We start from the raw sequence: 16,026 nt of genomic DNA on the forward strand, positions 1-16,026 counted from the left end.
TTGTTAGTTCTTAAAGTGCCTCTGGACTTTCATTTTGCTGTGACTAACACTGCGACCCTGTAGATTGTCTTAAATGAAAATCTTCATACCACACATTCTGATTAAGTATAACCTTGTATTAAAAAAGCATTTCACCAATTCCAAAAAGGGAAAAAAATCACCATAAGAGATTCAGCATTCTACTAAATTTCCAAGTTTTCCATTGGCTTGAGAAAAGCCCTGGGGGGAAAATAATACTGTTTCCATTATTTTTCAGGCCTTTACATTTCTACTTCTGCCCCATCCTGATATAACAGCAGCTCACATATTTTAGGCTTAGAGTGAAAGGGTTTGATTCAGTGAATGAAATAATGTGTTTTGCCATCTTTTCCAAACAGGCTCACAAGATGGCATGGCCATTTCTTGAACCAGTAGATCCCAATGATGCTCCAGATTATTACGGTGTTATCAAAGAACCTATGGGTAAGTGTGTTCTTGGTCATCTGGGTTTGCTGGTTTCTCCTCCAGTCCCCTTAATTATTTGTCTGATAGTTAGATTACAAGCCTGCAAATGAGATCTGTCTCTTTAGAACTATTTTTGTAGAATGCTTAATTGTAGAATGCTATATGTTGTCTCATATATATATATATATACACACACATACATACATACATACATACATACATAGTGCCAGCATATTGACACTTTCTGGCTCTCTCATTGGCTGTGCTGTGCACTCCAGCCATTGACCCATCAACCGCCACTCAAGAGTACTCACGTACCATTTGTCAGAGCCCCTGGAGAAATCAGTTCCCAATAACAGTCATTCAGAAGAAGTAAAGTTTGTTTGTTTGTTTGATTATTAGAACAGTCATAGACCAGATAAAAAATAGGATACAATACAATAAGATACAATACAAATCTGCCATAAATAGACTATTAAAATGTACATCCAGTTTATAATTGAACTAATCCAACAATAATATATATTAATAAAATTATATACATATACAGAAGAGGAGGTTGAAACGAGATTGATCTCTTCATTTGCAACATTACCATCTGAAGAGCAAAATTCATTGATAGAGCGGCTAGAACTCCTAGTATCCACTCTGAAAGGCCTAAAAAGGCTTATCCCTGACTTTCCTATAAAAGGGACAACGAATAAAAATATGTTCCAGTGTTTCTGCCTCACCGAGGGAGCATGCACATATCCTTTCAGTATATGGGATCTTCTGATATCTCCCTTCTGTTACCTTAGATGGCAATACATCGCATCTAGCAAGGGTAAAAGCCCTCCTATGAGGGGGATATTCTACATTTTTTAGATATTGGGCCATATTTATAGTATATCTGTGTTTCTCAGAAATCATTAAATGTGGGGGTTTTATTAGGTCTAGCTGGCATTCAATGTCATGGACCCTTTGCTTAATTAAAGATCTTGGGTCTGTGTCAAGAGAGAAGCCTATATACTTTAAGTTACCCTCTGTTAGATGTATCCATTTCTGTTGATGCCAATCGAAGTAAACATTGATAGGATCCAGACTCATAACGTTCTTTGTTAGGACTGAGGTCAAGCGTGCGAAGGCAGCAATTATAGTATAATCAAATAGACATTAGTGACTCTTGGCCGGTCACCTCTAAGCTAAAAGCCTGCCAAAGTAACACTCTAAGATTCCTAGGGGGAAAGGGATACTAAAGACAGTGTAGGTCTCAAGGTTACATGGCTACACCAGACACCAGACAGATAGTGGCCAGAAACAAAACTATATATTCCAGTTCTCACACACACACACACACACACACACACACACACACACACACACACACACTTCTTCATGGCAACCAAGCTCCAGACAGACACTTTGGTTGACACCATTGGCTGAGTGCTGGGTCTGTTCCTCTCTCCCGCCCACTGCCAGCCTGGCCACTCTTCCCTGACAGAATAAACTGCCAAAACAGCTGTTTCTCCTTTGCAGCTTACTGGTTACTGAGGTGAGCCACTGGCCGTCAAACCATTCTCTTCTTCTCCTGTAGGGCTAACTTTCTCCTCAGTGGCTGTTGCTAGGCAACCAAGCTTGGTTCTGTCAGTAAAGAGCCAAAGGCAGGAGGCTCTTTCCAGGCCTACTTTGGTTTTTGTGGGAAACTCTTTGGGGCCAGTCCTGACTAGGGTTGCCAGCTCCAGGTTGGGAAATTCCTGGAGATTTTGTGGTGGAGTCTACAGAAGCCAGAGTTTGGGAAGGGGAGAGACCTCAGCTGAATAGAATGCCATAGAGTCCACCCTCCAAAGCAGTTATTTCCTCCTGGGGAACCATTGCTGCCAATCTCCAGGTAAGGGCTGAAGATCACTCAGAATTAAAACTGCTCTCCAGATGGCAGAGATCAGTTCCCCTGGAGAAAATGGCTGCTTTGCAGGGTGGACTCTGTGTCTTTATACCCTGCTGAGGTCACTTCCCTACTGCTTGGGTCTCCACTGCAGAGGAGGACTGTACTTTTCCTAGGTAGAGGCTGCAGGTGTGTGGGAGAGGGAAAGCTGAAGTCAGAGGGGCAGATAAAGGTAGGTTGATGGTTGGCTGGGAAGGAGCTAGGGTTGCCAACTCCAGGTTGGGAAATTCCTGGAGATTTGAGGGGTGGAGCCTGGAGAGGGTGGGGTTTGAGGAGGGGGGGACCTCAGACTTGTACAATGCCATAGACTCCATCCTCCAAACCAGACATTTCCTCCTGGGGAACCATTGTTCCCAGTCTCCAGGTGAGAGCTGGAGATCACTCAGAATCACAACTGCTCTTCAGATGGCAGAGATCAGTTCCCCTGGAGAAAACAGTGGACTCTGACATTATGCCCTGCTGAGGTCGCACAGCAAATTGATGCTGAGTGCCCGAGGCTGGGACACCCACCTAGTCCTTATTCCTAGTTAATAATAAACTCACAAAGAGTGCTTTAGCTTAGAAGAATCATATGTAATGAATAGCTAGCTGACTTTTTTGTATATTTCTTGTGAGAGAGATCTGTGAATTTTTATAATGGAAGTATTCTACTCAAAATATAATAGATTTTAAGTTAGCATCAGCTTCCCATTTCACAAGTGAGCATAAGTAGAACCTGCTGGATCAGACCATTGGTCTGTCTACTCCAGTATAGTGTTTTGCACAGCAGCCAACCAGTTGACCTGGTGACAGCTGTTGCACATGTATAGACCTGTGAGGGTATAGATCTGCCATAGTTACTACGTTGTGGAAACTAAGGCTTGGATTATGGCTTTAAAGTACTAGTTAAAAATTCATTTTACATCTAACCCGGAAGCTTATTATACTACTTAATGAAAGATCAGCATAGCACTGTTTGGTTTTCTATATTCATTCACAAACTTCAAAAACTTGGTATTGCGGTAGATTTTTGTGTTTTCTATTTTGTAATGTTCTAATTTAAATGCTGTGTTTTAATTCTGCATTATTTATATTTTTATTCTGTACTGTTGTGTTTGTTGTTGGAAGCCGCCCTGAGCCTGCTTTGCGGGGAGGGTGGGGTATAAATTTGACTATAAATAAAATTTAAAAAATTCTTTTTTTAAGAACAATCCAACTAAGGCTTATGGATCATGAATTCCCCAAAGTGTTCCCTTTGCACCCCCTGTCTGTTCTGCAGCTAATTTAGGTATATATCAAAGGAATGGAATGATGCCTCACTATTCTTTTGGTTTGGATTCGCCATTCCAGCACCCGAGCCAGTTTGGTGTAGTGGTTAAGAGCAGTGGACTCTAATTTGGGAGAACCTCTCTGAGACTCCAAGTGAAGGGCGGGGTATAAATCCAATCTCCTCCGCCTCCTCCTCTTTTTCTCTTCCTCCTCCTTGGTCCGTTTAAATGTTTTTCTATCAGTAAATGTTTTTCTATCAGTAGTCCATTTTGGTAGATTTAGGCAAATACTTTCTCAAAATAGGTTTTGCCCATGTGAATTAGGTACTCTAGATTCATTATCCCTTATTATTTTAGAGTGTCCCCTCCTTGTTTTACAACGTAAACAATTCTTGTCTAAATACCTCCAGCATAGTGTCTTCATTAAGGAAAATATTTTAATTTATTGTTTTGAAGGTCAACCCCTAAATCACTGTATGTGTTGCCAAATTTTTAGTAGAAGCTTATAGAATTAAGTCCAAACACATCACTATATTTTAATTGTTGGATGCCTATTTTTTCTATTTGTTTCTGATGTTTTATTGATTTAAATAATTATTTGATCTGTATTATCGATTACTATCTTAATCAACTGTTTTATGTCTCTGTTCTTATCATCTGTTAGACTTTTGTATTTATTCTTGATCATAATTTACCAGCATCCTTTATGCCAATAGAGGTCAAAAGTTATATAAGTGACTACATCATGAAGCAGCCTTACAGGGTTGCCACTTTCTGGAAAGTCAGGGAAATGAAAATTGGTCAGGGAAATTGTGATTAAAATATATTCAAGCAGTGGATTTTTGACCTGCTGCTGCAAGAGCATGATCTGTTCTTGTGGCAACTGGAATAGAGAAGTAGCAGAATACAAGTAGAACTTAATGATGCCCTTTCCCAGCCATTTTAGATAGAACGTTTATATAATTTTTAGTGTACCTTTAAAACAATAACAAAAATGTTATGTCATTTGTTAGCATTCAGAGTTTACTTGAATTGAAATTTGTATCTTGGTGTAATTTTTGGTGCAATTGCAAAACAGATGTTGCTGCAGTTAATGTTGAAAGAAGCTGATATTAAATCTCTTTGACAAATATTTTTGCAGTTGAGACTTGTGTAGTTGTAGAGTGGAACCTTACCTTGCATTAATGCAATACGACCAGTGTCCCCTCTAAGCTGAGTTAGTGTGAGCTAGCTCACAGTTTTTTAGCCTCCGGCTCACACATTCTTGTCTCAGCTCAGGAAGGATGGCTCCCGAGCAAACTAAATCATGCAGCAGCCAAATTGCTCGCTCACAACTTTCATCCCAGTAGCTCACAAAGTAGAATTTTTGCTCACAGGACTCCACAGCTTAGAGGGAGCATTGACCTATTTATTTTTTAACTTGTGGTTATATTTGAATGGTGGTCAGGGAAATTGACAAATGGTGGTCAGGGAAAGTCAGGGAAATAAAAAATAAAATTTTAGTGGCAACCCTGGAGAAGCTTGCTAGGTGTCTTCCTTAGGTTCATTGTGCTGGATGGAAAAACCTCTTGGTTTGAGAAAGCAATATCTGGTTTTATTAGTACTGAAGTTTTAGAAGCTGTTGCTGCTTGTTTCATGTAGACACATTTATTTTAGTGGTTTTCACTCTGAAGGCTACTTTGAGATTTTATAGAGAACTTATACATGCATTTATATTTAAAATTGAAATACATTTATGCAGTAGCCCTAAGGAAGACTTTGTTTGCTAAGGATTGTTAGTCCAAGTAGAATGGGAGTGCAAAGTGAATGTTGAGGGAGACTGTATGGGTTTGTGAAACTGATCTATTCCTACTCTGTATGATTGATTGTGAATGATTTCTCTCTCTGTCTGCCTCCCCTACCCATTCTTATAACACCTACATTTCCTTTCAGCTGCTTTTTGCTTTCAATTCTTTGTGCTTACTATGCTGGTTACAAAACTGGATCCTTTGTCACAGTTTGTTCTCTGTGTGGCTGGATGTGCACATTAGTGGCAACTAATTGACATATCTTAACAAGGTTCTGAAATGAAATAACAAACAAGCTGTATATGCCAAATGAGCTACAAATTGAGCATGTTTGTATGCACTCTTTGCTTAGAGTAGTATAAGAAAGAGAAACAAAGGCAGGATTTTAAGGATGTCAACTTCAAATAGTCTCTAATTGTAATGCAAGTGAGCTCATTAAATTTTTGTTGGATTCTTTTAGCAAAGTTAATATGCTTAGTGGAATAAAAGCAATGCAGCACACGTGTGTATTTAGCTTTTTAAAAATTTACTAGAAAAATAAGGGAAGGGTTACATGGAATAAAAGAACAATATCCTAACTAACTAGTCTACATCTCATGTGTGTGAGAGAACAAAGGAAGAGAAAGTTTTCCCCAAAATAACCACCCCCTGTGTATGTGACAAACCGCATGCACCCCAATCAACATATTGATCAGCCAATAGTAATTCTAAAGATGACTTCATTAGGAATAAGACATCCCCTTCTCTCGCAGGAAAAATGTGCCTAACACCTAATCTAAAGCTAACTAAGTGACATTAGCATACACAAGCAACAATTCATAACTGAAATGCATCATTTGCAAATTCCAACAGTTTTCCATAAAAGAATCATAGCATCCTAATAAGAAATACACACACACACACAGAATGTTCGTAATTGTACTTATCAGTTGCAAAGAGAGAGAGGAGGGCTGTTTGGGGGTTTATTTCATGCTGTATGCTTTACACTGTGATTTGTAAACTGCTTTCAGCCATGAGGAAAAGCAAGATATGAATATTTTAATAAATGAATTGATGAGTGAAAATGCTTGCTAAATGGTCCTACTCTCTTATTATTTTTATTTATTTAATTTATACCCCACCCTATCCCGTGAGTAGGCTCAGGGCAGCTTACAACACAGCTTTATTCTGTTCGGCTTCTCACCCTGCCACATTACATAACACCTAAAGCAATTGTTAATAAAGTTTTACTCAAGCAGATGTTTCTTTTCCTGCATGTTTTTAGGATATGAAGAGAGTTGTATAGGTTACTGACATCTTGTTTTTGATTAATATTTCCTTATTTTGAAGACCTTTCCACCATGGAGGAAAGAATACTAAGCCGTTACTACAAAAAAGTGACGGAATTTGTGGCTGACATGACCAAAATTTTTGATAACTGTCGTTACTACAATCCAAGTGACTCTCCTTTTTATCAGTGCGCAGAGGTTCTTGAATCCTTCTTTGTACAGAAACTAAAAGGATTCAAAGCAAGCAGGTAAGCTATCTTTATTCATTACATATCTTTCTGATGGATGGCATGGCGTGTGTTTTAAGTTCCTAGTTTTCATGTCTGTTTTCTCTCAGATCCTTTGCAAGTATGTTGGATTGTGAAAGGAACTAAATAAGAAATAGATTTAATTTCTGACTGCCTGAACTTCTCAAAGGCATCCTTGTGAAGACGCTTTTGTTCAAACCCTTTGTATTATCGTGGAAGAGGGTTTTGCACATTATAGAAATCATGCAGTTGAAATGATAAGTGGGGCAGAGCAAGAGCTAAAGTTGATTAGTTTTAAGTTCGATGGATTTCAGCTGAGCATTAAGTGCTTGCTAAAGACTATCCCATTGTAATCAGTGCAAGTTCAGTGTGTTCAGTTTTTCTCAATGGTGTCCTTGGATTCACCTTAATGGAAAAAATTCCACATCAGTTCCTGAGCAACTAGCATCACTCCTTTGCCCTTTGGAGTTTCACACAAGTGGCTCCTAGTGATGTTTCTGTCTGACTATTCTGGCTCATCCCCAGAAAGGTCCCGCAGGATCCAAAAATGAGTTGCATAAAGCCTGGGAGGAGATAGCTGCACTAGCAGCTGCTGCTCACAGTGGTAGCTGTAAGTCTTTTTTGAAGATGGGGTTTCCATTACCTTCAGGGTAGTTTTCCAAAAGAGAGAATGACAGTGCAAGGAAAAGCAGCAGTTGAGGTGACACTTCTTCAGAATGTCAGTCATTATTTTTCATCCTTTATTTTATTACCCAGTTTTATTTGTATTTGGGCACCAGCTCCCATTGCTGCTTTATTTAAACCACACATGTGCATTTTTGCAGATTGTGATAATTTAAGTGTGACCTTTCTAACTGGAATCGGAACTGAATGTTTGGCTTTTCCATTGCACAATGTCAATCAGTTTTTTAATCCACATTTGCTGTTGATCTGTAAAGTATGGCTTATGTGGAGGCAATCATTTTTGCTAGCAGCTGTGTTGGAAAACAAGAGGAATACTGTATCCACTTGAGTTCAATAATATTCATAGAAGCTATGTAAAACCAATTATTTCCTTTCTATCATAAAAGCCATTAACCTACAAAATAGAATTTGCAAAATTCTAACCAAGATTGGTCTTTTAAATTTGCATTCTTACCAATAAGTACACATTTTATTCATAAGCTTCCCAAAGCTGTGTAAGTTAGCCACATACCTCTTTTTCAGTGATGCTATGTGACATTTCTGGGTTTGGGGATATTCCAGTTCAACATCAAGTTTTTGTACAGAATCAAAGGTGCCTGTCAAAGGTGCAAAAGATCAAAGGTTCTTTCTGTGTTTGTCTACAAAAGATGGGATATCAGTATGGCTGCCTTCTCGGCTGAGTGACTTGGCCCTTCGCACCTGCTTAGAGCAGAAGAGGTCCTTTAAGTGAAGGGTGCTTAATTGTTCCCTTTTTCTGCATTCTGCAGGTCTCATAACAACAAACTGCAGTCTACAACTTCCTAAAGTTTCACGTGTTACCCTAACACAAACAGCAAGAATCTGGTTGTCTGAATTTTTTTTACATGGGAAGCCAGAGGTTATTAGTCAGGTTGTCCTGACAGCATCTTGATGTAAACTGCATTTTTTATCAGTCACATCAGATTATATTCTTGGCTGATTTTTGTCCAAAGGACAAAAGAATGAAAATCAGCGACATCGTGTTCTTGTCGAGGTCAAATTATGCTGTTGTAGCAGTAACAAGAGAACATTTTATTGAAGGACAAAAGAGAGAAAAGCTAGAAAAAGAAGATACAGTAGAATGGGGTCAAGTCCTAACTCCATGGAAATGCCACGTCCGTTCTTCAGTGAAGAAGCTGGTTTAAAGTCCACCCAGAGAACTTTTGACTGTATTTATTTATTATTGCAAAAGTACGCTTTTTTATTGCTGCCCTCATTTGTCAGCTGATTATTTTTTTCTTATAAACCCCCCCTAGCCCTGGTTATATGTAACCCATTCTGTATCTTACCATGATTCCTGTAGGTAAAAGTACAAGATGACCTCTAGATGTCTTTTCTTTCTATGAAAGGAGCTGCTATGTACACATGTGCACAAACAAACTGGGAATCAACAATGAGTTTATCATTCATGGTAGATGAAAACAATTAAGCTTGCATAAAAGTTGGGCTGAAGTGGTCATGGACTACAGACATTTTTGTCTTGAATATAACAGTACAAGTTGTCATTTACTCTGCACCAGACTGATATGAGTAAAATCTATTTGAAGGTATCTTGTTTGTAAACATTTGTCAGATTCTAATTTTTTTCTTTTTGTATTAAAAATTCAAAATATGGATGTATATTGAAACAAAATAAATGGAGATCATTGGTCTCTCCACACATGTAGGTGTCTTTTGAATGTTCGCTGACATGTTTGTGAGATTTTTGTGATTTGTTCTGAAGTATAAGTATCCAGAGATAGGAAGGAAGGAAAAGTGGGGAGGTACAGAAAAGCTCCACGTGTGATTTTACTTATTTTTAATGAACTAAAAAAGTCTACAGTGATGCCACAACTTTTGCATTGATGATAAAGGAAATTGTGCAAGAACTTTCATTGCCCATTGCTAAATGAAGAATAAAGAAGCAATGTGTTTCATTTGGTGTCTTCTGTACTGGGAAAGATGTACAAAAATAAGCCAACAAGGGAAAATGGGCTTGATTAGGGTGTGTGTGTTTTTTTACTGCTCTCTGACCAGTTGTTTGCACTGCTGATGACGGTAACGGGTACATCATAATCCAGCAGCAGTTAGTTTCTGTACCCATTTTAACTAGACTTTGCACTAATTCACGATTTTGTCCTTCAGTGATCTGGAATTTATTTGATTATGGATAAGCTTTCCTTGGGTGTAACCTCACCCTGCTATGCAAGAACCTTTCCTGTTACTTTCTTAAACACTGCTGTCAACCACAGTTTTCTTATAAGTACCGGCTCAGGTGTACAGATTATTTTGGATTAATTTTGCCTAAGAAAGCCTATGCTTGTGTACATAGCTGCTGTCATTTAACCAATGTGAAATCAAAAGGAAGTTAATTGTCCATTGTGAAAAGAGCATCCATTTATGCTTCTTAGAAACTAGAGGGGGGAAAGAGAACTGCATTTTAGAATATGTTGTCTTAGGACTTTTTACAAAAGGATGCTACATATTGTATGCATTATGTTTATAAAAAAAGAAAATTTTTCAACTTTAACCCTACAAATACTGTCTCTTCTCAGTATTTATGTAATATTCGTACATATGGCTGACATTGAGAAAAACCATATTGAGGCAAGACATTTCCTACCTATAGGCAATAGATCACTGTTTTTAACAAATTGTGACAAACTGAAGAATAACTTTTGTACATAATAGGACATTTCATCTTAGAGAAATAAAGTAATGTTGTTGGATATCAGATTTGGTGGAGTTACTAAAGAAACAGTAGTTGTTTAGAATAATCTGTGTAGCACTAGGCATTGCCATACTGTGCAAAACGTTCTTGGAAATTTTTCATATAAATAATTCTGAAATGAAGAAAATGCTACTTTCATACACTTTTTACCAAGACTCATCATTTTTCCTACTACTTTGTAATATATAAAGACAGTTCTTAGCTGTATCAACTATGGTAATTTTTAGTTTTTTGAAAAGTTTTATTTATGAGCCAGTGTAATGTGTGTACATTTTAAATGCCACTTCTGTAAAAGGAATAAAGAAAATTATACTTTCCTCATTTTTTTAAATCAAACAATGTGCAGAATATTTGCTTTTTCCCCCTTCCCAACACCTCCATTTATTATTACAAACTCTCAGAATGTTCACTTGACTGAGCCATGTTTTAATGTGAATACAAAGTGTCATGAACCCACTGAGGCTACTTCTTAATCACAGCTCCTCAGTCAGATTGAAGAATTTGGTGTTCCATGCCTAGGTAGAGTTCAAAAGCTTCCAAATGCTCATTTTGTTTTTATGATGGATTGGGGCTTATTAATGGATGTTCAACTTGGAATGGTATCTTCTTGAACAGCATGCTTATATCAACCATGAAAGAAATGCAACGTAGACTGAAATTTTATAAATGGTCCTCTGAGGTAAAACCCCCGTGAACCTGATCCATGGGTTAGATCCAATACACACATCCCTTGCCCTAGGAGAAGGCATTTCCACTCATGTAAGACATATGTAAGAGACATATGCAATTTCCGTGGATGGTTACAGACTCCTGTACCACAGCCCACACTGTTCCCAAGGGCTCCTAACCCAGCTGTCTTTTCTGTAGATAGAGAGGCTGCAGCAAGAAGAATGAGATGGGAAGAAACTATTCCATGTGTAGGACTTGACTATCGGAATCTCGGATTAGAAATGTATTGTAAAATCACAACCATTTTTTAAAAAACCTATTCTTGTTGGTAGCAAATGAGTTTTATGAGTTCAAAAGTTTTTTGTCCTATCTCTGTGCTAGTTTCAGTGCACTACTTACTTTTGATTTCACATAAACAGCCACTCAAAATTTTATTTCATTTTAACTTTAATTCAAAATTCTGAGTGATTGGGAATTTCTATAGAGAAAGGATCAATTAAAAGAAGAAAATTTCCCTGAATTTTTAATGGCATCTTGTGGTTTTATTAAAACATCACTGTATTGCAACTGTTGGAAGGTATACTCACTACTCCTTAATTTTAGGGGTTCAGACTCTCATAGTAGGTTTGTGAAAATAAGCCAACTAATTTGCTGGGGGCATCTAGTCTAGAATACTCTGGGCAGTAGGGTAAGTCACCCTTTATTTAATAATTCAATGACCCGGTGGTCATGAACAGAACCAGTCTTGCCAGTGTTACCCTTTACTTCAATTCATGCATAGAAGGGTGGGGATAACTGCAAATGTAACCAGGATTTTCCCTCTAAAAAGAAAGTGAACTCAAACGTGAGATGTAAACAGTGTTTCAAATATTTATAAGGTGATAATACAGGGTCAGTGACAGTTAAGTCAAACCTATGAAGTTAGCTTTACTATCTGAGTGGTGTACTCATCTCCAAAAGATTACAGAGGTGGTGTATAGAGAGAGGTTATTTTTCTGAGTCATACAAGAAAATTTGGCAGCAAAGAGAGAGGAAATATATTTTGTTGTGCCACATTATACAACATTTGAGGCAAGTATTTTGAAAGACTGAAGAGGCAGGTTATTTTTGTTGTTTTTGCTTGTTTTATAAATTTCTGAAATCTGCTATTCTAACCAAAAATTCAATGCAATGCATTTTTTAAATTACTATCAAAATTTGACCAATGCAGAACTGAAAATGGAGAAAAAGAAACACTTTTGTAAACACTTGTGGAGAGTTCACACGGTGCTCTACTATCTATAGCAGTTTTATACTTCCATTTGTAAAGGTGACTGCACAGCTTTAGAATTTAGATTTGATTCTCATGTGCAGTACTTGAAGCATGAGTTGTAAAATAATCCTTCCATGAGTGTAAGGAGTAAAAGGACAGCTGTGCAAATATTAAGATGCATTATTGCAGCCACTATTTTAGTTATATGGTAGATGAACATAACAAAAAAAATCAAAACAAGCGAAGAAGCAAACTTAATTATAAATAAGAACATACTTTGTAAGTAGAATGCCTGGATCAAGTAATGGAACAGGTTTGCAAATTTCTACAGTGCAATTGACATGATCTTTAAAACTCATTTCTGGGTCATTTGTTTTCTGAGATGCGTGGACAGCTACTGTGTTGTTGAGGCACCATCAAAATTAGTATTTGGAGAATGAAATGCAAATATATAGTGATGTTCTAACAGTTTGTCCCTTCTGCTTGTAATGGAAGCTTTGTGGTGGCTGGTAATCCGGCATCACAGGCATTCAGTCTTCAGTTAAATATAGAAAATAGTCTGAATAAATGTGGGAGACTACTCTTCCTCATATTTATCCAGACAATTTTCTATATTTATGCATATCCCCCACCCATCCTCCTCCCACTCATCTGGGCTATTGCCAGGAAGTTTCATTTTGACAAAAATGCCTTCATTCAAGTCATCTCAGAAAATTTTGAACTGTATCATCTTACTGTAATTGTGTCATTTTCCCCACAGTATCTTAACTGACTTCATCCCTTCCCTTAACAAATGCATTAACCTGTTAGAAGATTGTGACAGCTGTAGCAAAGAAACAACTTTAATTGTGTTTTGCTAGTAAACAGTTACAGTTTTTCCTAGGTGATTCAAGCCAGCACTTGTAACTGGATGGTTAAAGAACTTCATAATGTCAGAGAATGCTAGTGAATTCCTCCATTCCTTTTCCATCTCTCATCAAGCAGTCTTATTTCCTTGGTATTTTATTCTTACTAATCTTTGCTCTCATCTCTGTAACATGAGCTGAAACTCATTTTTTTTCATTGCCTACACTTCCCATGTTACCCACAACATTGCAGGTAGCCCTAAAAACTCTATAGGCACTTTCCTTTAACAATGGCTAAATCCTGTGAATTACTGCTGATTGTATAAAGTCTGAACCTTTAGTATGTATACCTAGTTTTCACTTTATTCATTACCCGTATATAAAGAGCACTTTTAGTCAAAGATTTAATTAAAACCTCAAATCTTTGAATGATTCGTTTTTCTAAGCAATCTGCTAATGAAACTGGCCAGCAGTCAGCTATTTGCATATTCAGTTCATGTCTGTAGTGCAGTCACTAGATGAAGAACTTGTTTACAAAAGATACTCTGGAGAGAGAACTGTGCTACTCACACTTTTCTGCAAAGCAGGGGATAATTATATTTAAAATGGAGGGTGAGCATGGAAGTTTAGTGTGTGACCAACATATAAGGTTGAAACACCAAGGTGGAGTGAGTTCTCTGATTAAGCAGAAAGGAAAAGGAATGTTTTCTCCAGTTGCAAATGCTTGCAGTTCTAAAGAAGCAAAATCCATATAGACAATGAACTCTGAAAATTAATATAGTATGCTTGGTAAACATGGACACATGCCTTTTTAGTTGGCAAGTAAAATCAGTGTTTTACTACAGCATCTAGCAGAATTTGAACCTCTTATGAACACCATTTGAATTTGTTTTCGTGCATTATGGAGGTTTGATTATTTTACAAAATGACAAATCAGGTGCTTTCAGACTAAATATATAATATGACAAAATCTTGTTCTGAAGCCCATTAAAGAAATTGAATATCTCAATTTCAGTTTTAAGAAGTGGAACTGATCTATTCAATAATATAATCGGGTAGGTGCACAGCATGATCTCTTAGTATTCCTGCACAAAAAACAAATGCGTGCTTGTTAGGAGGTATATATCATAACGTTTCATCATTCTAGTCAATATCTGCCTAGGTATTCAGCAAGTATTGTTTGTAATATGTTGGTTTTTAACCTATGAACACGTGCCAAAAAGATGAGAGATTCAGCTTTTGATTAAATGCTCATCCCCCAGAAGTAATATGGTTAAAAGAAATATAGCTATAATAGCAAGAGTAGATGCCCATCACTGTTTACATTAAGAGTAAGAGATTCCAGCAGAAAAGCTGTGGGCCTTGAAATACAAACTAGTTTATTGCGGCATTTCTGTGGTCATCAAATGTAAACTGTTCAAACCAAGGAAAGCACGTGCCTCTGTACCCCTTTACTTTTTGCCTTTAAGCAGGACCAGAAGACTTAATTTTATAGAGAAGGTATATCAAATTGTGATGAAAGAAGGGGCCATTTCTTTCCTGATAGAACAGCCCCCAAGCTGCTTGGACCGTGGCTGCACTGCATCCTCATCTGCAGGTTCGCTGAGCTGCTGCTTGAACTTTCTGATCCCGCCTTTTGTTGAATCTTTTCACGTAGCTACTCCCGCTCCAAAGCAGCCCATCTCCGGGTCTCAGACGCCCTCTTAGATGCTCTTGCAGAGCTCTTGGTAACTGCTGTCTCCTGTGGTAGATGTTACCCATCACAATGTACCTGCTGCCTGCAAAACAGAACTAGAGAATCACAGCTCATAATATCCAGAGAACAAGAGAAAAGAAGCCGTATACATGTGCTAAATAATGCAAAAACAATACTATATTGTAAACAATTATAGAATACAAAAATGTATACAAAAATACAAGTGGAAGAAAGGTCCAAAACATAAGTTTGAGTTGACGAAATTTTCCGGACTATCAAGTCGTTTCGAAGATCTTCATCTGAACTGGACCATGCATATCAGTTGTCTCCTAGTTTCCATCCATTGTTGAATAAGAACAGCAATATGTACCGTACGTCAATATTTTTACATAGCATAGTTCTGCAAGCAATCAACAGTTTCTGTGTGGAGTTAAGGTTACAATTGAAGACGGGCCATCTAGGTGGAATGAGCGAGCCATTGTGGTGCAGTGGTCAGAGTGTCGGACTAGGATCTGAAAGACCAAAGTTTGAACCCCCATCTCTGCCAAGGAAGCTTTCGGGGGACCTCAGGCCAGTTGCAAACACTCAGCCTCCCCTACCTGACACAGTGAATGTGAGAACAAAAGGAGAGGACAATGACGTGAAAAGGGCAGGATCTAAATGAATAAAGAAACATCCTGCAACAGTCAGTGGTTGGAACAGAAAATACAATGTGGGGCAGAGCCGTTGGCCCATGTGCTTGACATGTGCTAAAGCTCTACCAACAGCTTTGGATTGTTTTGACTCGAATACAAAGTATTGTCCCTTTAGGGGAAGATCCCTATTATCCATGCCTCCAGCAGTCATCCTGTTTCCTCTGCCTCCCTAGCTGTGGGATCCCCTTGCAAACAACATTCCTCCAACAAACTATGTTACTGTTGGCTGCATAAAAATGGAACATATCCAAAAGGAAACTGTTCCCAGTGTTACACCTGTAAATCATGGGACCTGAGTGAGAAAGGTAGCTAGTCCTGAACCATTGTTTCCTCCCACTTTATTTATTTATTTATTAAATTAGATTTTTAGGCCGCCCTTCCCTGTGGAACGGCTCAGGGTGGTGTGCATCAGTAAAAGCATTCACATACAAAATTCACAACTAAAAATAAATACAGTAGTTAACCTATTAACCTAATATGACATTAAAACTACCAAATGTGCCACTGCCTCACCGGGGGGGGGGGGGGGGGCCGAAAAAAAA

General features: G+C 38.0%; 2 protein-coding genes across 2 annotated transcripts in view; one reads left to right on the forward strand and one right to left on the reverse strand.

Annotated features, from left to right (window-relative positions):
• The window catches only part of BPTF (bromodomain PHD finger transcription factor), a 122,461-nt gene extending 113,330 nt beyond the window's left edge, over positions 1 to 9,131 (forward strand). The window contains exons 32-34 of the mRNA XM_015423639.1: positions 378 to 462; positions 6,729 to 6,915; positions 8,367 to 9,131. Of these exons, the coding sequence (XP_015279125.1) occupies positions 378 to 462; positions 6,729 to 6,915; positions 8,367 to 8,403 (309 nt within the window). The 3' untranslated portion in view covers positions 8,404 to 9,131. The remainder of the gene's footprint in view (positions 1 to 377; positions 463 to 6,728; positions 6,916 to 8,366) is intronic.
• Positions 9,132 to 14,680: 5,549 nt separating this feature from the next.
• LOC107120878 (chromosome unknown open reading frame, human C17orf58) overlaps positions 14,681 to 16,026 on the reverse strand; it is a 3,511-nt gene continuing 2,165 nt past the window's right edge. Inside the window, exon 2 of the mRNA XM_015423640.1 lies at positions 14,681 to 14,871. Within this exon, the coding sequence (XP_015279126.1) occupies positions 14,681 to 14,871 (191 nt within the window). The remainder of the gene's footprint in view (positions 14,872 to 16,026) is intronic.

Source organism: Gekko japonicus, unplaced genomic scaffold, assembly GCF_001447785.1.
Source record: "Gekko japonicus isolate JY-2015 unplaced genomic scaffold, Gekko_japonicus_V1.1 scaffold33, whole genome shotgun sequence".
In the NCBI taxonomy this organism is placed as follows: domain Eukaryota; kingdom Metazoa; phylum Chordata; class Lepidosauria; order Squamata; family Gekkonidae; genus Gekko; species Gekko japonicus.